The 22,421-nt window shown below is 37.6% G+C and overlaps 1 protein-coding gene across 1 annotated transcript in view; it reads left to right on the forward strand.

Moving 5' to 3' along the window:
• The window catches only part of MYCBP2 (MYC binding protein 2), a 284,541-nt gene that overhangs the window by 208,678 nt on the left and 53,442 nt on the right, over positions 1–22,421 (forward strand). The window contains exons 53-55 of the mRNA XM_004711247.4: positions 11,114–11,338; positions 12,234–12,366; positions 13,963–14,085. Of these exons, the coding sequence (XP_004711304.1) occupies positions 11,114–11,338; positions 12,234–12,366; positions 13,963–14,085 (481 nt within the window). The remainder of the gene's footprint in view (positions 1–11,113; positions 11,339–12,233; positions 12,367–13,962; positions 14,086–22,421) is intronic.

The raw sequence follows: 22,421 nt of genomic DNA on the forward strand, positions 1-22,421 counted from the left end.
GTAGATCTATTTTCCTCCCATCCTATGTAAGTATAGTTACATATGTATATGCCTGTATTTAGACCTCTATAAATACCCTTTGCCTCCTAGTTCTTTCCTCTAGTTCCTTTTACTTTCCTCTTGTCCCACTATCATGCTCAGCCTTCATTTGGGTTTCAGTAATTTATCTCGGTGTATCGCTCTCATTCTTAATTAAACATTGTCTGGGTTCTGTTAGCTTTCCTACTTACCCCATTCCAGAATTCTCTACCTAAGGTCCTTGTTTGCTTATTTGAAGAGCTACTTTTGGACGAGGAAGTTAATTCACAAAGATAAAACAAAAGAATTAACAAAGTTAGAAAGGAGGAACAAAACCTGTTGTGTGTTGAAGCTCTACATACCACAGTTTCATTTAGAAGCCTTGTATTACTGATGCTGCTTTTAAACCTCATTCAGAAGACAGAGTGTAGTAGACAGCAGCAGCCTTCCCTAATCCAGGGAGGGCAGTATCAAAGTTAAGGTGAGAAAGTGAGCCATACAAAAATTTGGTGATGGCCTTAGCTAGGATGTCACTGGGCAGATTGTCACTGACTTAATTCGAGATACAGAGTTTTGAAGGTAAAATGAAGTGGGTTTTGGCATTTTCTACCTTAAATAGTGGCGTGAACTCTATTGCAATAAAAGAAACAAACTCACTGCCATTTAGTCAATGCAGATTTAATCTATTTTCATAGTTTATAGTATGATTTTCCTAGATTTCCCGATTTTCTAGTGAGCTAGAAAAACAAGGTCAATACCATCGAGTCAATTCTGATTCATAGCAACACTATAGACAGAGTGGAATTGCCCACTGTTGATTTCCTAGACTAATTCTTTACAAGAGTAGAAAGCTTCACCTTTCTCCCATGGAGCAGCTGGTGAGTTCAAACTACTGACCTTGTGCTTAGCAACCCACCACTCATCCCCACTACACCTCCCATATTCCAGTTTCTTAGATAGAGCAGTTTATTGATTGAGATGGCCTCTTATTTGGCCATGGGAAGGACCGTTGAAGTGGACTGGAGGTAAAAGTCCTTAGACTTGCTGTAGTCTAGAAACAAAGAGGCTAGACTGCTAGATGATCAACCACATAGAAATGGAGACATGCAAGAGAGTAACCTACTGGGTGAAAGATGGGGATTTTTTTCACCATTAAGCAAGGATCCCATCAAGCATAATTTAAAATCATAGGCCAGATGCGAACAGTTTGATGTTGGATCAAAGAAAAGCTCAGAGGGATCTTAGTGTAAGAATAAGAACAGATAAATGATATATGGGGCTTATGTTTTCAGTGGTGACCAAATGGGACACGGAGTATAGTGTGGGAAGATAAATTGACCTTGGGCATCAGCAGATAAGTAGTTTCAGTGAAGGCTAGCTGGACAGAAACAGGCTTAGTTTCCAAGGCTTTATCTGTAGGAATTGGGGCAGGTACCTATACAATCAATATGTGTGTTTATGAGTACATCATTATAAAAAGTGACCATACAGATGCTACGTCTGACCTCCTCTAGCTAGAGAAAACCAAAACAAACAAAACCTCACTCCCATCAAGTTAGTGCCAACTCTCAGTGGCCAAATAGGACAGAATAGAACTGTCCCTGTGGGTCTCCGAGACTAACTTTACAGGCGTACAAGAAAGCCCGGTCTTTCTCCCAAGGAGCTCCTGGTGGTTTCAAAGTGCTGAGTTGGCCGATCGAAGCGCAATATGTAATTATTGCACCACCAGGGCTCCTTCCAGTGACAGAAGGGGGAAGGAAAACCGTCATCTTAAACATCAGCTGTCTCAGACCCATGCCGAGGAGGCCAAGGCCTGACATGCCCCACCTTACCAGTTCTGATGCCAACCATCGCTCACAAAGGTCTCTTCAGCTGGTTTCTGTACATCACTGTTACAGTGACACAGACCTCATAGACCATGCTCGCAACCATGAGGTGTATTAAAGAAGTGAACAGGTTATACAATTTGAGTGAGAGATGCTACGGATACAGTTATTCGGTCAGGACAGTCTTTTCTCAGTCATGCCCACAGGCACGCCACTCTCTGGCCCTCAGCCTCTTGGCCTGGCCCCTACCCTGTTCAAGCAACAATACAAAGCTCATTTAGGACTGTCAGTAAATGCCCAAGTGGTATACCACTCCACTCTAAGCGTAGATCCAAAGGCACGCAGTTCCAGTTCCATGCATCAGCAGACCCACTTGCCCCAATTAATTGCCCAGAGATAGCCCATTCCACTAGCCAATCTCCTGCCCCAAAGCACTCACCTTTACTTGTTCTGTGGCCTGGGAAGTCAACCCTTTATGTCTTGCTCTGACTCCTGGGTCTGCTGCTGTTCCCCTTGTCTCAACACTGGTTTCTGGATTAAGGAGCTTCAATACACAGGGATCTTGAGGTCCAAAGGACACATTTCACTTCCTCCTTCTTGCTGGTAGTGCAATTTCATCCTTGCTTCTGAGATAGCTCCTTTTCTAGCCAACAGGATGGCAATTACAATTAGCCATGTAAATAATCACAAACAGCTGAATTATAATAAATCCAATCAGTGTCTTCCCCCACCACCTTACCCAGACCTAGCAGGAAAAGGAAGGTCATCGGGAAGGTCATTGGGTAAGATATGAGTAGAAGATTAATAATTACACTGCATTGCACTGCATTCATTTTGTGCAAGACCAAACGTGATAAGGCATAGAGGGAAGAATGATTTCATCTGTCCCTTTAAGAAACTGTCACAGTTCAATAATTGTATCTTGCTACCACTTTTTTTGTATCTTGCGGTCTTTACTGCTGGAAAAACAAAACAAAACAACAGCAACAAAAAAGCACTGACTATTTGCCCTTCCTTAGCTTTTAGTTCCTCTGTGAGTAAATCAACGAATTGTAATACAGCTCTTAACTGTAAAACATAACTCAATAAAAAGTGACAACTGGGAGATGTGAGGTAAAACTAGATTTAAAAATACCACTAGCTTAAAATGACTCAAAAACATTGAGATACTGCCATCAAGAATCTTTGGAGCTGCTCCCTATGCAGGAAAAAGATGACGCTTTCTGCTCCTTCAAAGGTTTAGTGTCAACAGCCCCAAGGGGCAGCCCTGCCCTGGCCTGTGGGATCTCTCAGGGTCAGAAGTGCCTCATGGCAGTCCAGTTCAGTTTGGGTGACTTATATTTGGATATTGACTCACAAAACGAGTGTATGTGTTGGGGGTGTTTGTAAATTTCAACACTGATGAACTCTCAAAAGAAGATTAAATGACAGTACTTAGAATAACTTTTATTATAACTTTTGTTGCAGTGTTCTTCACTCAGATTGTAGAACTCTTGTTTTCATTGCAAATATTTCTTTTAGCTAAACTTTGGCCTGCCTAGTAAATGCTCCACTGAAGCATCATTTGTTGACTCCAGAAATGCAGGGGACATTAGAAAGATCATGAAAAAAGGAATTTAAACATAATGGAATTTTCCACAATTTTATTTTATTTTATTTTTACCAATTTTACTGTCCACAAACGTTTTGGAGATCCCGTGTATTTATGTACTAAATTAAAATGTGACTTTAACTGTTTAGCATTTTAGTGATGTTGTGGGTTAGCATTAGGCATATACTTTATGTCTAGCCACTTTTTTTTTCTTTCTAGCCACTTTTAAAATAAATGATTTTAAATCACTGAGAAGGCGAAGTACAAATAGGATAAGAATACAAATCCTTTTTGTGTATATGAGAGGAGCTTACAGTCTGTTAGGATTCTTTGCCCTTCTTGGTACATGCATCTTAGAGACTTTGTCACGGACTTCCATTTGTCTGCCTGCTCTTCCTTCTGCCTCTTTATGCTAACACTTCTAATATTTTCATAATTGTGCTCCTTAACACTGCTGTAGTCGTGTATTCATTAATTCTTTTAAAAATAGATACTTATTGAATCGATAGTGATTTCAGTACCGTTAAAGTCATTGTTGGCAGCCACACAGTGATTGGCATGCTCAAATCCATTGTTGGCAGCCACACAGTGATTGGCATGCTCAAATGCATCGTTTGTCAATCCATTTCGGCGAGGGTCTTCCTTACCCTCCCTGGACCTCCACTTCCCCAAACCTGGTGCCTCCTCCAGGGTTGGTTCCTTCGATGATATGTGCAAAGCAAGCAAATCAGACTGTTTTTTTGGCCTCCATGAAGTTTTTCATTGGCTAATTTTCAGAGGTAGATTTAGTCAGGCCTTTCTTTCTAGTTTTTCTTAGTCTGGAAGCTCCACTGACACACCTACTTGATATTTGCAACCTGTGGGATAACTTCTAACTTGAAAGCAATATGCAAGCCACCACAGCATCACATGCCAGAGAATGCCAGATTGTGTTCTCAAGCTGTACCTCCTACTAAACTGGGCAGTGGGTGGCGGTGGCGAGTGGAGATGCAGAGCGGAACGAACTAAGCAAGTCAGAGCACAGTTACTGCTCAAGATGTAATGTAGACACCCAATATTAGATTAATTATATTACAGGGCAGCAAGTTCTATGATGATTTCACTTAGGAGGTGATGTTTGATCTTAATTTTGAAGAAATGTTCCCAGGTAAAAATTTGAAATGAATTTCAAGGAAAAATATTAAAATGTCTAAAGTTGAGGAATCGTGCTTTATTTGCGCACTGAATGTTAGGAGTGCAGCAAAGGATTGGAGATATGAGGCAGATGGACACCTGGGAAATCAGGCTTCCCCCTTTCTTGTTTCTGAGGCAGCACTTTCTCTAAAGAAGAGGAAACCGCTTGCTTCCTGATCTCATTGCCCATAAAATTTAATTTGTTTTCTGGCCTCCGATTCAGGTGTGTTTTTATACCTCTTCTTTCTATCCTTGAGCTCCTCAAAAACTCAATAAGGATCCCTCCTTAAACCTTTGTTTATTTGTGCATGTTAAGTTTCATCCTCTGGTCCTAGTAATCTTTCAGCATTTATTAAATACTTACATTTAGTTCTTTGCCTTTGGTATGACCATGACACTTCAAAAACAATTCCTGGTGCATGTGTGCTCCTTACCTTACCAACCCCTTCAACTCTCCTTGTGATCCTGGGGTGTCAAGTATAAGGGGGAGAACTTACCCAACCAGATCTCAAACGTCAGTAGTGGACCTGGAACTAAAACCCCAAGGTCCCGGTTGTTTGTTTAATATGCTTTAACTTGGTTCAGAGATAAGGACGAATAGGGTAATAAACGATAAAGTAGATAGGACTATTAAAAATCATACTACTTTGGCAAGAACTATCCAATTTTTAATAAATATGAATACTCATAACTCTACCTAGTGTTTGAATGAGGATGAATACCATGGTATATATTAAAGGTAAAGCGGATCAATCTGATTATGAGACCTGATTATCCATATGGCATGGTAGGCATTAGCTACCTAGAATCAAAAGCTCAAATTTTCAGAAAAGCAACTTTTTTTATTTTTTAATGTTAAGAGGCATTAGCATTTTGACCCTTTGGAAACTCTGTTGAAATTGAAGCCTTCCAGCATTGTGAGTAGGTGGGAGGAGTTGAGTGGAAGAGAAAAAGGAGCTCAAGGCAAGTAGGCCACATTCAGCAGAAGTCTTTTAAAATGTGTCCTGAGGAATGGAGAGTGGGGATCGGTATATGTGAACATACTAAAACACATTGAATTGTGCCCTATAAATAGTTGATTTTGTGGCATGTGAACTATATCTCAATAAAGATGGCTTTTCAAATAACAGTTTTTGCCTCTGTGCTTACCCTCGAACAAGATCGTTGTTTTTTTGCATGCGCTTTTGGCATGTTTGCTCACGTATTTTGTCACAATGACGTACTTAGTTGGTCATTTTATAAGTCTTGAGAGAGTATTGACTTATGAGTTGCAATTTGATGCTTCATTAATTTAGGTAGGCTTCTTGTATGCTTTAATATTCTCACTTCTTGATGGATGGAATTTTTTGCCTTTAAAATGGTTTTGAGGATTAAAAATCAAATCACTGTGAAGATTGCATATCCTAGAATATATATATATATACACACAGGAACTTGTGTAATTACAAGTGTGAGAGGTCATTCATACCTTTTACTATTGAGACGTTAAAGAAACGAGTATTTTCTTGCATGTCCGTATATTCAGGCTGCAGCTTTCTAAAATTTACCAAAGAAAATTACAGAGTATCTCTTATTTTTAAGTTCTAACTATTTGGTGAGCTTTTGGTACTTGATATAAAAAAAATGATGCTTAATAAAACTAAATAAAATTCCATCTTATTAGGGCATCACATCTAAAAAAAAAAAAATCTTTGTATAGTAAACCAGTGTGGACTTTCTACAAAAGTGGGAAGTGACAAATTGGAATCCATGTGTAATTAACATATTTTGCAAAGTTGAGCTTCTTGGCAGTTCATTACCTTGTGCGGCAGCTGCATCTCCTCAAGTATCTTTGTATATTGTACACATGCTTAAGTTTACATATTGAACTAAAAGAGAGGTACAAGCTTTAATAATTGCCAGTCACCACATTGCTTCTTCATCGCTAACTTCATCTGCATTGCTTTTCATGTTGCATTTAACACGAATAATAATCTATGCTAAAAATCCAAACGCTGAAAATTGTCTGATATTGTTTTATGTCAAAAGGTCTGCACTACTGTTTCTGTGAAAGAGGGGAATAAACATTTAGTACATAATCCACAAATCACTATGTACATGAGTTAGCCAGTAAAGACAACTTACAGCCCAAAATAGTTTTACGAAATGTTTTGCCACATGTTTTCACCTTACCTATCCATTACCTATTTTCAAATGTGGGGTTTAGGGGTTTTATTTTGCTGCACAGTTACTTGCAGACATATTATGAGAACTTAACTTTGTCAAGGTCATTATACACGTTCTTTCTCAGCGTTAGCATGTATGTATGCATATCTGTGTACTTGTATCTACATGTATACAAACATATGCATTAGGAAACCATTAGAATTTGAGAAATAAATTCTAATCGCCTAAAATGGCATACCAATAGACTGGGAATTGTGATGTTTCTTGAAGTCTCGGTTGAGAATATAAAATATGACATTTTGAGTGTGCGCTGTTTTGTCCAAAAGAAAATGAGCCACAGTCTTTATAGAAGTAGTGAAATTGCACAATTGCAACTCACTAGGAAGTTGTTCATTTTGGATCAGATAAATTAGTGGCATAATGTATGTATATTAAGATATCACTTAAACTTTCATGGAGACATTTATGAATACACTAATGTTTCTGGTGTCACACTGCTATGAACTGGTTTGTTACCAAGATATTTTTAGATTCTAACATAGGGATCTTAAATGCTCCGTACATGCCTAAACGTTGAGACGGACAAAACAAGACTGTGCTATGATTTAGTGGTGGCAGGGGGTGGGGATGGGAATTGTATGTTTCACTTAACAAAATTGCTAAAAAACACCCAGTAACATTTCAAACTAATTTTTCTTTTCTCATTTTTGGTAGGGGAGAAAAACTGAAAAATGACTTAAAGTTTGTGTGTGTGCGCGTGTGTGTGTGTTCAAAAACATTTTTGTATCTTAAAATTTGATAAATAGTTCACATGTACTACATGCCATTATTAGTCATAGTAATTATTGCATTATTTATAGAGGTTATATTTTTCATTATTTTCTCTGTAAAACAGCAGACTGCTTTCTGTCATAAAACAAATCGGGCTTGTGTTACAACTGATGCCTCTTCACTTAAAAGAACTGGAAGATTTCCTTCTTGCATTGACTCTTTTAAGCTTTTTATACCGATGTCTGGCTCTTAATTTTAGCAAATGGCATGACACACTATATCCATGAAGAGCTTTTGACAAAAATTTTGATGTGTCCAAATTTCCTTGGTTCCTGGCTTCCTCAGGTGGCTTCAGTTTCCCTGTAGTAACCTAATGCCTCCGGTTGGCGCTAGAACACAGCAAAAAGTGTGCTACTGTGCAGCTTCTGCAGATGGTACTCTGTTCCCTTTCTCTGTTGATCTCTCTTTCTTAAACTTTGTCGCTCAGAATGTCTTTAATGCTAGCCAAGGAGTCAGGGATTTGGACGTATTTTCATGGACTTCCAAAGCTTTTTTCCCCCAGGTGAGTTAACTGTAAGGAACAGTTTTGCGTTATTCAGATGTTTCCGCATGCTGCGAAGCCTTTGCTTAAGATTAATGATTGTTCTTTTTTGTGTTGTTTTTTTTTCCTGCCAAAAGAAAGATGTGAAATGCTACAATTATTTCTTTCCTGTTCTGTCCTGTCCCCTCCACCCTTTTTACTTCTACTTCTGGTAAAGAATATCTTGCTTGTTTAAGGTGAACATTGAACATTTGTTAGATTTCATTTTATGCCTCGCTTCTCCAACAATTACCTCCAAGTCTAGCATTTTTGCAATGAGCTGCTTGAGGTGGTGGTGGCCTTGCCCTTGGTTCTTCTACTTTTCCCTTTGCCTGGCTTTTGCATTGCCCTGTGACTGTTCGTTTGATTTTGAGGCGGGAATGGAGGGAGGAGGGAGTCATATTGAAAGGAGTCCATTTCAGATACTGATGGTCAAGCCTGACACTTCCGTATCAACTGAAGCATGTATCTTAAGACTGCTTGAGAGGGACAGGCACAGTTGTAGTAAATTCTACCTATCCCTGATTTCTTATACTTTACTGTATTAAAAATCAGGTAAATATCATATTTATTAATTTATTGTTTATTAACTGTCCAATAAAATGTTAACTACTATAATAAAAGCTTTACACTACCTTTCAGTGGATAGTTTACAGATAGTATTAGTTTTACCTGAAGGTTTGTCACCTAATGTTACCCCAAGTGATTAAAAGTGGGAATTCCTCTGATAACAAATGAAATGTTGAAGGGACATTAATTCATGACCAAGAAATTGAGTTTCTTGTTATAAATGCATGAAAATATACTTGTTATTTTGACATATCATACCATGTAATTAATTGGGGGGAAAAAAACAGTAGTAAATAGGAGCAAAACATTTTACTTACTCCTGTGAAATGAAACTCAGCTGCCATCAAGCCTACTCTGACTCAAAGCACCTCTGTAAAGGGCATCCAAGGCTAAAAATTTTTGCAAGAACAGGCAGCCTCAACTTTCTCCTTCAGAGCCGCTGGTGGACTTGAACTGCTGACCTTTTGGTCAGTAGTCTAATGCTTGCCCAGCAGCTCCTCCAGGGCTCCTCAACTATAAAATAATAACATGATATATTTACTAAAATTGATCATTCACAAAAACATGTTAAAGGATTTTACTAAAAATATTATGAGTGTGGAATACTATGTATAGTAACTTTAAGATTTATTTCTGATTCTGAATCTACTCTAAATTTTTCAAGTATTTCAACATTTTCATTAAATTTCACAGCCAGAGATAAAACATGTTGGGTAAATACTATGTGATATTTGCAGTACATTTAAATTGAGTATTGCCCATAATATATCTTAGTAATAAAAACTAACGGATATTCATCACCACATGTGTGTAGCTAATAGGAGGTTAAAATTTTGCCTTGACCAACCATATATTGAATTGACAACATATTAGGTGCACAGATTCCTTGGCTCTACATACTATTTAATAACGAGATTTTTCTTTTTTGACTGCTTGTATGAACCATAAATACTTACATTTTAGTATGAGACTTAAAACTCACTGCCATCATGTCGATTCTGACTCATCCCAACCCTATAGGACAGGGCAGAACTGCCCTGTGAGTTTCTGAGACTAATAATTCTTTACCGGAGTAGAAGACCTCATTTTTTCCCCACAAAGCAGCTGGTGGTTTGGAACTGCTGAACTTGAGGTTAGCAGCCCAACGCATAACCACTATGCTACGAGTCTCCTTTACTCTCTTTAAATATTATGCATTTGAATTTCATGTTCAAGTAAGTGCTCAAGCATGGTCATGTTTTGCTCTGTTTGAATCTGAAGTAATATGTTGCGTGCCACCCAAATTTCAAACTATTGTATTTAAAAACAAACATACAAAAACACTTTCATAGAGTAGCCTATATAGTTTCCAAGACCAAATCTTTAGTAAAGCAGATAGAAGCTTATTTCTCCTACAGAGTGGCTAGTTGATTTGAACTTTGCCTTTGGCAATACAGTGCTTACCTGATGGTCCTACCAGGTCTCCAAGAGTCCAAGAGTTTTTTTGTATAAATAACAGGGGTGCTGGAAAGACACCCCAGTGTTTGTTTACCTGTATTTGGGGCCATGGAAAGAGTACAGGTAGTAGGTTATCTCTTCTTTTTTGTCACATTCTTATAGGAAACAATTTCATCACAGCAATCAGACTCAGCCTAGATATCGGGCTAGCTATTTTCTTCCATTTTAGACACTACTCTTTTATATTTAAATGCACTTTACTTCAGAATTCATCTTTAATGTTGATCTCTCCCCTCTCTAATGAAAGCATAGTTGCTGTTGTCTTCCCTTAAGAACAGTAGCTTGTAATTGTGCAGTAATGATCTGGCAAACCTAGCCAGGCATGTGCATTTGCTCTACAGTAGAGTGTGATGTTAAAAAAATCTTACAAGCAATTTTATTTCTTTCATTAATAGTAATCATTAAGGTGTAGCTGTGTGTCATGTATTTTTCATCATAGCTATCCATGAAAAGTCCCCAGACTCTTCAAGTATATTTTTTCTATTTGCTAATGACTACTACAGACAAAAGTGGGAGGCAATGAAGCGTTTCCTCTTTTTCACTCATGCCAGCATTTGACGATATAGTAAAAATGCTGATTCAAATCATTCGTCTTTAACGTAGTGATTTATTTTTATTTCTTGTACTGTTAATTATTGCCTTAAAAGATAGAAGTAATATCGGGGGTTATTGTTCTTTCTCAGATGGTGCTGACAAAAATATCAGGGGTTCTTGCGTTTCCAACTCTGCAACTTAAAAATAGAGAGCAAAGAAAGATTTTTTTTTTCCAATAACGATAGAGAGAAATGCCAAGTTCTCTCTAGATCGTTATTTGCTTTCTTCCCTTACAGTACTATAGACTTGCTATATAGGAACGACTAACAAGATTTTGAAGTTGACAATAAAATTGTCTTCTCTTTCTTTTCCTATTCACATTTTCAGGAACCTAAAACTAATTCCGACGACTTTTTCAAAGACACGAACTCCTGCTGCTCACAGGAAGCAGCCATGCAAGAGCAGGAGATGCCATTCTTGCACGGAGGGCCCGGCATGTACAAGGTAGTGAAGACCGGACCTTCAGGTCACAACATCAGAAGCTGCCCCAACCTTAGAGGTATCCCAATTGGAATGTTAGTTCTGGGAAACAAAGTCAAAGCAGTGGGAGAGGTATGGATGCTCATAGCTTCATGTCTTCTAAGCCATTCATTATTACTGTGCTCTACCCAATGGATCTTTCCTCAGAGGGTTGCCCTTTCCATCCCAGGATGGAGAACCATCCCTGGTGTTGGACATGCATTTAATGTTCTTGATCTTGGATTCAAAAACCTAATTGCAATTTTTATGTGCGTCTTTTCTAAATAATTTTGTTTTCACAATTATCCTTGTGGAAATAATCTCTCTGTTAACAAAATGATTTTGTATTGCTGTGCATAATTGTTCGGGTTTTGCATTATTTTCTTTTCAGTTATGTGGCAAATGTTGTACTATACTGTCATGGATTATCAGCATTTTAAAATAGTGGACATGAACCGGTATGAAAATGAGACCCCATGACAAAGAGTTCACTGCTTTGTTCCCGTTCGTGTATCTCACTGAAGCCCTGAGCAAAGAAAAGTTCCACTGTGGCATTTGCCTCAGCCAATGAGCTTGAAGATGTAGTGTGTCATGCTATTTCTCAGGGCCAGGGTCACGTTCAAGTTGCACTAACATCAGTACCATCCATCTAAATAATAGGCGCATACTGTGTTGGGACATCTCAGGAGGAAAAAAAAGAAATAATGAGTTTTATGTTTCTTGGTAACGGCTAAAAATGCTTAAGGATTATCTTTGTGTTTTTAAAAATTTTACTATTTTGCCAAAATCATAAGTAAACAGCGTTTTGGAGAACTTGCCATTGATTTCTCTTACCTCTCAGGCTACAGTCTTTATTCCAGAGGCCAATTTCATGGCAGAAATGTATTGAGATGCTTACACGAATCGAATGCTTTAACTGTATATGGTTTTCAGTCCAGGTGCTCTGAAAGCGTAAAGCCACTCAATCGTGCTTTTTGTCATGTACCAGGTGACCAATTCAGAAGGTACGTGGGTGCAGCTGGATAAGAACAGCATGGTAGAGTTCTGTGAGAGTGATGAAGGAGAGGCCTGGTCCTTAGCTAGAGACAGAGGCGGCAACCAGTACCTCCGGCATGAAGATGGCAAGTTGGCTTAAATTTGTGATTTATTCTCATTAACCTTTGACATGTTGAAATTAATGCATTGTATCTCTCTCATGTTGAGGAACTTTTTGTATGTGCTGAACATTAAAAATAAAATCCAAACTAAGGTTTAAAATTTTATGCAACTTTAAAATTGATGTGTAAAATGCTAGGATATTAATTGAAAAGGCATGAAAGCAACAAATTAAAGGAAACATGAACCATTTGAATCCATTTTTTTCTAAAATCATGAATTTAATTTTATGTGGCTGATTCTGTGCCAGTCTACAATTGAAATTTTTATCCATTTTACCACAGAATGAACATTCATTTTGCAAGTCACCAATGTCTTCTAATTAATTTTGTCTCAGAGAAGGAGCATTGAACAGAGGCATAATATCTTTCCAAAATTTCCTATTTTTTATGTTAGACTTTAATTGTAAACTTTATTTTACTTTTTAAAACAGTGACATGAATTTAATTAAAAATTTTCCTTTTTGTCCGCCTCTTCATTCTAAAGAAGCCCTGGTAGTGTAAGTGGGTTATGTATGCTTTAGGCTGCTAACCAATAGATCAGTAGTTCAAAGCCACTAGCTGCTCCTTCGAAAAAAGATGGTTTTCTTTTTCCAGTAGAGATTTAGCATGGGAAACCCACAGGGGCAGTTCTGCTGTGTCCGATAGGGTTGCTATGAATCACAGTCAACTCTAGGGTAGTGAGAGTTTGAGTGAGTCATCTCTCACCGTGAGTGTTACTCTCTCCTCCCACCTCGGTATTGGTTACTGCCAGATACGCTTTTTGAATGCACAAAATAATCAAATGGCAACTTTTTACTATTGTCAAAAATGTTAACGAAGTATTGGATAATGAGATAGTTGATAAGTGAGGAGTAGGTGTATGAAATTTGTATGTTTAAGATGATGTGAACTGAAATCTTAAAGCCATGTGTCTTGTAATAGGAAATAACTTGTTACTTGTTTCCTATGTTGCAATTTACCATTTGTAAATTGGATAAAATATTCGCCATTTGCTTCTTAATGACACATTTCTTGACTTCAGGATAATATACTCTGATTACATGACCTGGCATCTTGCCCTTTTTTTTTAGAGGAAAATATCCTTATAAATAAAAATACTTTATCCCATAATCTTCAAATGCACTAAAAGTATCTTATAAGTGGACATTTATTTTGATGACAAATACTTAAGACATTTGTAGGAATTTTTTTCCATTTGAATACTACTATGAAAAATATTTTTGTATCTGATTTACTAGGGTAGCCACTGTTTTTTAATATGATATTGCTATATATATGTTGCAAATAAAAGGAATGTCCATTAAGAAGTGAGGTCAGTGTTGCATCTTGCCACAATGAAAACGTATTCCATAAAAGCATTACCTTTTTCAAAATTACCTTGTGTATTTGATAAATAACAAAAAAGAAGATATTTCATTTTGTCAATTGGTTTTCATTTTGTCAATTGATCTAAATGTCATTTTAAAGTCTATCAGAAAATATTTTTACAATGCTTCACTTTTTGTTAAATGGGGAGTCGCATGTAAGAAACTAATTTTATAGCTGTGCCTTTTATTGTAGAGCAAGTTCTTCTGGATCAGAATTCGCAAACCCCTCCACCAAGTCCTTTCTCGGTACAAGCTTTTAACAAGGGAGCAAGTTGCAGTGCCCAAGGATTTGATTATGGTCTTGGAAATAATAAAGGTAGGTGTTCAAAGTGAGTCTCTTACTTAATATACTTGAATATATTTTCTAACCTTTCTCTTCTGCCCATTTTTATGTCTTTTCACCCACGAAGTTCTGCTAAAGGTTGTTTATAGGCAATTAACACTTAACATGGAAATAAAGCTAGCCTTTTTACAATATTACTTTCTTGCCAATTTTAGCTTAAGTTTATAGAAATTCCTAGGCTTCCTCCCACCCCCTCCTTTAGAGGCCCTCATTTGTGTAGACACACCTGAAAAGTAATCCAAACGAGCCATTTAAAATCAGAATATACTTTGAAGTAATATGTTTATGTACTGTTACACGTCATCCTCACTAAATATGTATGAACCAAGACGGCTTAGTGCATGTGGCTATGAAACCAGAGAGCTATAAAAGGAAAAGTCAGCTAAGCTGCGTGAATATAAAATGTTGCGGCTCCTGTTAACTTCGTTGTAGAGAAACCCGCATCAGGAACAGCCCACACAGCAGTTGTTTTATTCCTAAATAACTGATAATGAGATGCATTCAAGATTGCGCTTGTGTGTAGATTGACTTGCTCGTGTTCTTTCCTACGCATATGGCACTAACGCCTGCAAAGCCACTCACCCTGTCAGCATATAATGTACGCTCTTTGATGATGGACAGAAGGAAGAAGATCGCCTATGTGGGAGTAATTTTAAAGTTTTGCTTATACTAATTCACAGGACTTGATTTCAAGCAGTAAATATAGTATGCCTAAGTTGAATAGCAAGTGATGGAACTAGTCCATGAAATACAAATTACATTAGTGTATTAAAAAATATCCAATTTAGTACTTTATCACCACTCTGATTTAATATTGTACTCGAAAACTGGAGCTATTAGACAACATAACAAAAATCAAAGGCATACAAATTGGCAAAGCAATATTCACTTTAAAGTAAGACTCCTCTCTGTGAGTACTTTCACTACTGTCCACAAAATACTTTGAGGAGAGCCTAGCAACAAGACCTGTTCCTTTTGGTTTCCTTCCTCTCGAATGGATATATTCTGTAGGCCTGTTTTCTGTCAGCTTGTTCATTTGTAGTAGCTGTGATTTCTGTAAACTTAAGCTAGATTTAATATTTCTCTAGGATGAATTGTGATGATGAATTTTTTCCTTTATATCTCTTTCGCATTCTCATTGTCCTTACTTGAATTAAAATCTCTGTGTTATGCCTTAACCCATGATACTGGAGTACTATCATTGTAAATCATTGGAGGACTAGAAATCAACTTGCGAGAAACACAAAACATTTCTGAGAATGTTTGCCATTAAATAAAAATATTGAGGTTTTAAATAAATTATCAAATAAATTGAATTATTAAATAAAAATAATGAATTTTCTTTTTCAAATAGTATTTCAAAGTAGCATGTATTTGTGATTAGGCCTGTAAAACATTTAGATGAGGCAAAGCATATTAAAATACATATGTAACTCAATTAACTATATTTAATCTTTATTTATTTACCTTGAATATCAATTCTCATTTTCTTTAAAAAGTCTTCAAAATCCTTTCTATAATCTACAGTGTCATTTTTTTTTAAAAGTAGAGACATCTTGTATAAATGGCTCTTTCCGTGTAAGTCTACCCTTGTTGGCGCTTCTGTTGAAATTTTCACTCCGTAAACTATTGTAATTTGGGGATAATGGCGGAAAAGCTACTGGTTTTCTAGTTTCTTCAGCTAGTCTGGATGTGTTTTCATTTTTCCGTTTCTCTAATGTTACCTAAACTATAAATGTATGTATGATTATAAAATAGAGGAGTTGCCACCCATCTACTTATTTCATATCTTTACTAAACACCTTTCTATAAAGTCCCTGGTGTTTAATTATAAGGAAAAATAATCTATTTCGAGTTGAAGCAAAACCATTAAAATTAGGAACTCCCTTTTTATCATACAGGTCTTAGCAGATCTTTATATTATCTTCTAAGACAAAAAACAAATCATTACTTTTAAAAGTGATAACTATACGTTTCTTTGGTAGGCTCAGTAGAAAAAATGTATTACTTTTTTGTTATAGATTAAATATACAAATTCTTAAAAGTTTTCCTCTTTCAATGCTTCATTTTAGAGTAGAGTATTAAGTGCTTCATTTCTGCATGAAATGTACTGCATGTGAGGAGGACTGGTAGTAGTCAGTGTTGGGTTCATTGACTTAGCTCATCATTCATACATATGTGGTATTGAATGAACTTAGAGATACTTCATAGACTCTTAATTCTTCCTTCCATGCTGCTCCTTTTTGTCTCATGAATTTAGATGTATCTGGTTTTGTAGGTGGACTGTTTATACAAGATTGGATGGGATGCTTCCATTAAAAAAGAAAACATACGTAAAATTTGAGGAAGAAAAGATCACCAACTTCCACACATTTCTGAATTGGCATAGCTTTATTAAATATTTAACACTATCTGAATGTTATAAAGCACTTTGCCATTTGGGATGTTAATTAATAACAAGTTGTAGTTTTGACTGTTTTGCTCACTGCAGGTGACCAGCTGAGTGCCATATTGAGTTCCATTCAGTCACGGCCCAATCTCCCAGCTCCTTCCACCTTTGATCAAGCTGCAAAGCCTCCCTCTTCCCTAGTCCACAGCCCATTTGTGTTCGGACAGCCCCTTTCCTTCCAGCAGCCTCAGCTTCAGAGTAAGTCTGTCAGCCTTACCTGCCTCATCACGCCATGACTGAAGCTTTGTTCTGAGTTGTTTATCAGATACGAATTATTTCTCCACTCACCTGATGCCTTTATTTCATTAGGATGTGGCCCCCTCCCATATTTTTTTAAGCTACTCTGAGGAAAACATTCTGCAGCTGCGGCATTTGTTCTCAATCGCACACATTTTTCCTTTACTAAGAATAGTTTTTTACAAGGCAGGTTTTATCTTTCTAATCTTTATTCTAATACTAGTAAATACATGCTATAAAAGAATTAAGGAAAACACAAATTGATTGAGATTTTCTTTCTTAACATGCTTGTCTGTGGTAAACACCAAGTCTAGGGATAACTTAAATTATTTATTTCATACTGGATCTGTGTTAGTTAGTGATGCCCCACAGGAATTGATATTTCAACATATCAATAAGTGGAGGAGAGAGCATATTGTTGTCGCCAAGTGTGTGTGTTTCTTTTAAGTGAAGTTGACCTCTATGGAAAGTAAAGAGCAAGATCTCCACATTTTTTCAAATTAAGTTTCTCTCTTGACATCCTCCCCCCACTCTCCATTTAAAATGTTGAACTGATCATTTGATTTCAGCGTGTTTTAAGATTACCCTCAGCTGTTCATCCTTGATATTAACTCAAGTTGCTAGAGAAAATAGACTTCAGGCTGATGAGAAAATAGGCTCAAATTATCCTTTGCCGAGTATTCCTTTTCCTTAATAACCTGCTGAGCCTTCCTCATAATTAACTCCCAAAGATGCTTACAGTATGATAACAAATTGTTCTTGGCCCTCTGAGCTCATGTTGGCTATACAAGCCCACTCAGTAAATGAGATTGTTTATTAGAGTCTCAATTTGCGCACACATGATTTAAATTCAAATACATAACCTCTTTGCTTTCATAATGTACATGTGCACTTAGGTCTAAGGTATTTTCTGAAAATAAGGTTTTGGTATTAACTCCTGTCAGGTTACTAGATTGCGTTTTATTAAGAGACGGGAGTATATGCGTATACATAATTATGTTATTGATGATGATTATTAATGTCCGTCTTAGGTAAAGTATACACAGGAATCTAAACTTTCTGGATTCACACTGTACGTTAAATGAGTCAGGACTCACACTGTACATTAAATGAGTCAGGATTCACACTGTACGTTAAGTGAGTCAGGATTCACACTGTACATTAAGTGAGTCAGGAGTCACACTGTACGTTAAATGAGTCGGGACTCACACTGTACGTTAAATGAGTCGGGTTCACAAAAGTGCATACTTTGGAATACAAGTAGCACTATGAGTAGTATCATCCCTAGATAATCGGCATCTCTATTCTTGGATGACAGTCTCTTTAGGGTCTTAGTTAGAGAAGAGTTTCAAGTAGACAGAATAGTGTTATGGGTGTGAAATGTTTTCTCTCCTGCCACGATGAGCATTATAGAAGAGAGAAATTTAGTTTACTAATTTTATAGGACAGCAGACTTAGCATTTAAATGCAGCTGGGTTTCAATATTTTCAATGTAGGGGTTAGGGGATAAAAGCTAAAAGGAAGATTATAATTATTATATTGTTATTATTATAATTAGCCAGACGGAAAACTCTTATTAGGAATAAAATTTTGCAAAGGAAATTGTCTTGATAAGCCATAGCAACAACAGACAGAGGTAGAAAGAAATGCTGTTATTCTTGCTGAAGGTTCCTTACAAATCTTCACAAAAGCAAATGCAATGACTATTTTTATGTTGTAAATTTTAATTAATAAAACATAGTATTTCAAAACAAAGACCTACTAAGATTCAGCTGGTTCTTTGAGGAGATCACAGGCTTTCCAGTGGGATAATTCTATCAAGCCTGTGCCTGATGTGTGTGTTACCAGTAACATCTCTTCTCCCACCACCATCGTAGAACCAATGTGACACTGTGGTCAAGGCAGGCCTCAGGTACCAGCGTGCTGATACCCACGTGCCTGTGTGCAAATGAAGGCAGAAACTCAGACTTTTCTTTTTTTTTTTTTAAGATCATTTTTTAAGATCATTTTATTGGGGGCTCTTACAGCTCTTATAACAACAATCCATACGTCAATGTATCAAGCATATTTGTACATATGTTGCCATCATTATTTTCTAAATAATTACATTCTAGTTGAGCCCTTTGTATCAGCTCCTTTTTTTACCTTCCCACCTCCCCTCCCACCCTCATAACCCCTTGATAAATTATAAATTATTGCTTTTATATCTTACACCGGCCGCTGTCTCCCTTCCCCCGCAATTTCTTCCCCACTCTTCTCCCTAACTTCCCCCTACCCTACTGGTATCATTACTCCCATTTCTGTTTCTGTTCTGACCCGGATTCCGTGTGTCCTGAGCTCTTATCTGTACCTGTGTCCATGCTCCAGTCTAGCCCTCAGTGAGAGGCAGCACTGGGGTCATGATAGTGGGGGGTGAGGAAGCCTCAAGGAACCAGAGGAATGTTGTGTGTTTCATTAGGTCTATACTGTGCCCTGGTTGACTCATCCCTTCCTTGTGACCTTTCTATGAGGGGATGTCCCTTTGGCTACAGATGGGTTTGGGGGTCTCTGCTCCAACCCCCCCTCATTCTCAATAATATGTTTTCTTAGAATCTCTTGTTCTCAGCACAACACTAAAGTTTAAATCCCAGAAGACAGAAAAAGCATGAAATCTTAACAATTGTTTTAAGTTTTGAAAAAATAAGCTAGTGGTATTGATTACATTATTTTAGGGTGTTTAAAGGTGAAAGGATGCTTATTGTTAAGGTTCATCCTGATTAACATCACTTTTCTTAAGCTTCACTATCATCTGTCCCTAATTGTCACTGACACCCATCCCATCAGCATTTCACCCTGCTTAAAGATGGCTTACTCATATGGAACTTCCCTTTACTAATTAATAAAATGAGAACCATTTTCATGATGCAAATTCTGATACCAAACTCTACTATTATGTGTAGGAGAATATGTGTACTGTTTTTACTTATACTGTATATGAAAGGTGTAGTAAACACAGTAATTCATCCTCGTTTGAGGTAATGTGTGCTACTTACACTTTGTAGAGAAAGAATCAGACTTGGAGAGGGTAAATGATTGACCTTGGAAACATAGATCATAAATGACAGAGTCGAAACAGGAACAATATTCTGCCTACAAAGGCCATGTTTTTTAAGTACACTATTCAGCGTCACCTACTGATAAATAATCCAAAATCTGTTTTTAATGTGTATTTTAAGTAGTCAGCCTTGTGATTATATATCTGGGTGACATAGTACTAATATTTAGTTGTAAAATTTAGCATTTGTGGTCACTGTTTAATTATTGACTCAACATTCAAAAAAGAGTATGTGCCTCTTTTAAAATCTCCATACCTGCAGTTGTTCATGCTGATACCACATGGTGAAGGAACCTTGATTTTTCTCATAGGTCAGTGCCCTGCTACTCTGGCAAATTCATAATGTTTCCTTCTGTGAAATTGAAATAAGAAATATTTTTCTCATTTAAACAAAGGTGTTATTTTATTAATACCCTTACCTTAAGTACTGATTTTTGAAATGTATTTCACAATGAAGTACGAAGTTTTTGTGACCAGGAAATTAAGTGACCCAGGGACTTGATACTTAGTCTTCAAAGGCCAGAAAACAAAGATTACACAAGATAGAAAGAATCATGCTGTTAGTAGGAGAAACTTTACGTCAAACAAATAATACTGCCTTCTAATGTGCACCAATGGGGGAGAAAAGAAACATTTTATGATGGGGTGGAGAAAAAAATACAGTTACTCAATCCCCATAAAGTTTTCTCAAAGTTGATCAAAGCTCTTATGAATTGCTGTTCTTCTTTTAAATTGAAAATTAAAAACCTTCAGAATTAGCTATCACTTTATCCAAGTATGGTTAAATAGCAAATTTCATAATCCAGTAAGTAAATGCCTAGATCAAGCATTGTCACTAATCCTGGCGTATTTTCTTTCATCATTTAACAATCACCCTCGGTAGAATTTCATTTAAAACAAAAGTCATGTCTAGAAATCCTTTTTCTTCAGCCCTGTAGCTCACTGAAAAGATGTCAGGACCACTGACTTCTAACCCTTTTCCGGGAGCCTGTCTCGACCTGGACTGTCTTGCCCCGCACCCGTGTAGCCCCGCACCCGTGTAGCTCGGCACCCGTGTAGCTCTGTACTGCGGTTATGTTTTGGGTGCTTCCACTGGAGATGGTGTTCTTATGATTTCTTGCTTTCCGGATCCTTTGTCCTCCTGCCAACCCTTCTCTATAAAGATTTTTGCAATCGAACCAAGAGACCCCTATCATCAAATTCTTCTTGAACTATTCGGATCAGAAACTGACATTTTATAAGTTCTAGTCTTGAGGGAGACAGGTTTCATCATCCCGACTAACATTCTCAGTGATAAGTTACAGACCTTGTATGGGATTTAAATAACAGAATTTCCTTTGCAGTATTAAAACATGTTTTGGATTTTGTAGGCCTGCTTTGTTTTGTTTTTTGATAGTGCTCAAAAAGTTTTGAACTTCAGCTGCTTTTCAAAATTGGAATACGATAGTTGTACGATGTGTGTGAGCTGTCGGTATCCATCTTGCCATTCTCCCGGAGCCCCCTGTGCAGCCTCTTGTCCCATCCACAGACACTGCTCTCGCAGTCACTGGCCTGGGCTCCATCGAGTCCAGTTGTCTTTTTAGGACCTCATCTAAGTTGACCCACCCCCGTAATGGACAGAGTTGTCCCGCCCTTTTCCTCGAAGCGCTTTCTTCGAGTGCCTGCAGATGGTCTCTGGTACCTCACCCGTTGGTCGTTTCCAGCTCCTTTCTCCGTCGTCGTCTGTTTTGTTTTCTCCAAGGATTCCCTGCAGGCCTCTGGCCTCAGTCCTGTTGTAGGCCTCATTTCCTAAGTGGCCTCTTTATGTTATGGAATATTATCCAAATGTATCGCCACCTGATGTTGTTGTTAGGGCCACCAAACCGGTTCCGACCCATAGCGACCCTATGGCCCACAGAAGAAAACACGCCTGGCCCTGCACCCTCCTCACAGTTGTCCTGATGTCCAAGTCCGCTGTTGCAGCCACTGTGCCAGTCCGTCTTGTTGAGGGACTTCCTCGCCATCACCGCAGGGTCTGCTCTCAGCTTACCACATGTCCACAGCACGTGAGACAAAGTCTCACCATCCTTGCCCCTAGGGCCACTGATACTGTTTGTTCTTTTGGCAGTGCATGATACTTTTAGGATTTTTCTCTAGCACCTTAATTCCGTTTCCTTGTTCAGTGTCGTTTTCTCATGCATATGAAGCCATTGAAAATACCATTGCTTGGGTCAGGCCCACCTTAGTCCTCAAAGGTACCTCCTCAATTTTCAACACTTTCAAAAGGTCTTATGCCCAGTGCAGTCCATCATTTGATCCTTGACTTCTGCTTCCATGAGCACTGATTGTGGGTCTACCTGATATAATATGTATTTATTTATTGCTTTTCTGCTTTCAGCTCCATAAAAAGGAGAGTCTTGTGTTGGTTTTTCTTAATTGTTGTATCCCAGTGCCTGGCACAGAGAAGATAGGCAGTACCTTACATCAAATGACTTCTTAACCTATGTTGTTTCATTTTTCCTTTACGGCCAGAATTATAAATCAGTCAAC

This window comes from Echinops telfairi, unplaced genomic scaffold, assembly GCF_000313985.2.
Source record: "Echinops telfairi isolate 266 unplaced genomic scaffold, ASM31398v2 ScPeMD7_11;HRSCAF=52, whole genome shotgun sequence".
NCBI lineage: Eukaryota > Metazoa > Chordata > Mammalia > Afrosoricida > Tenrecidae > Echinops > Echinops telfairi.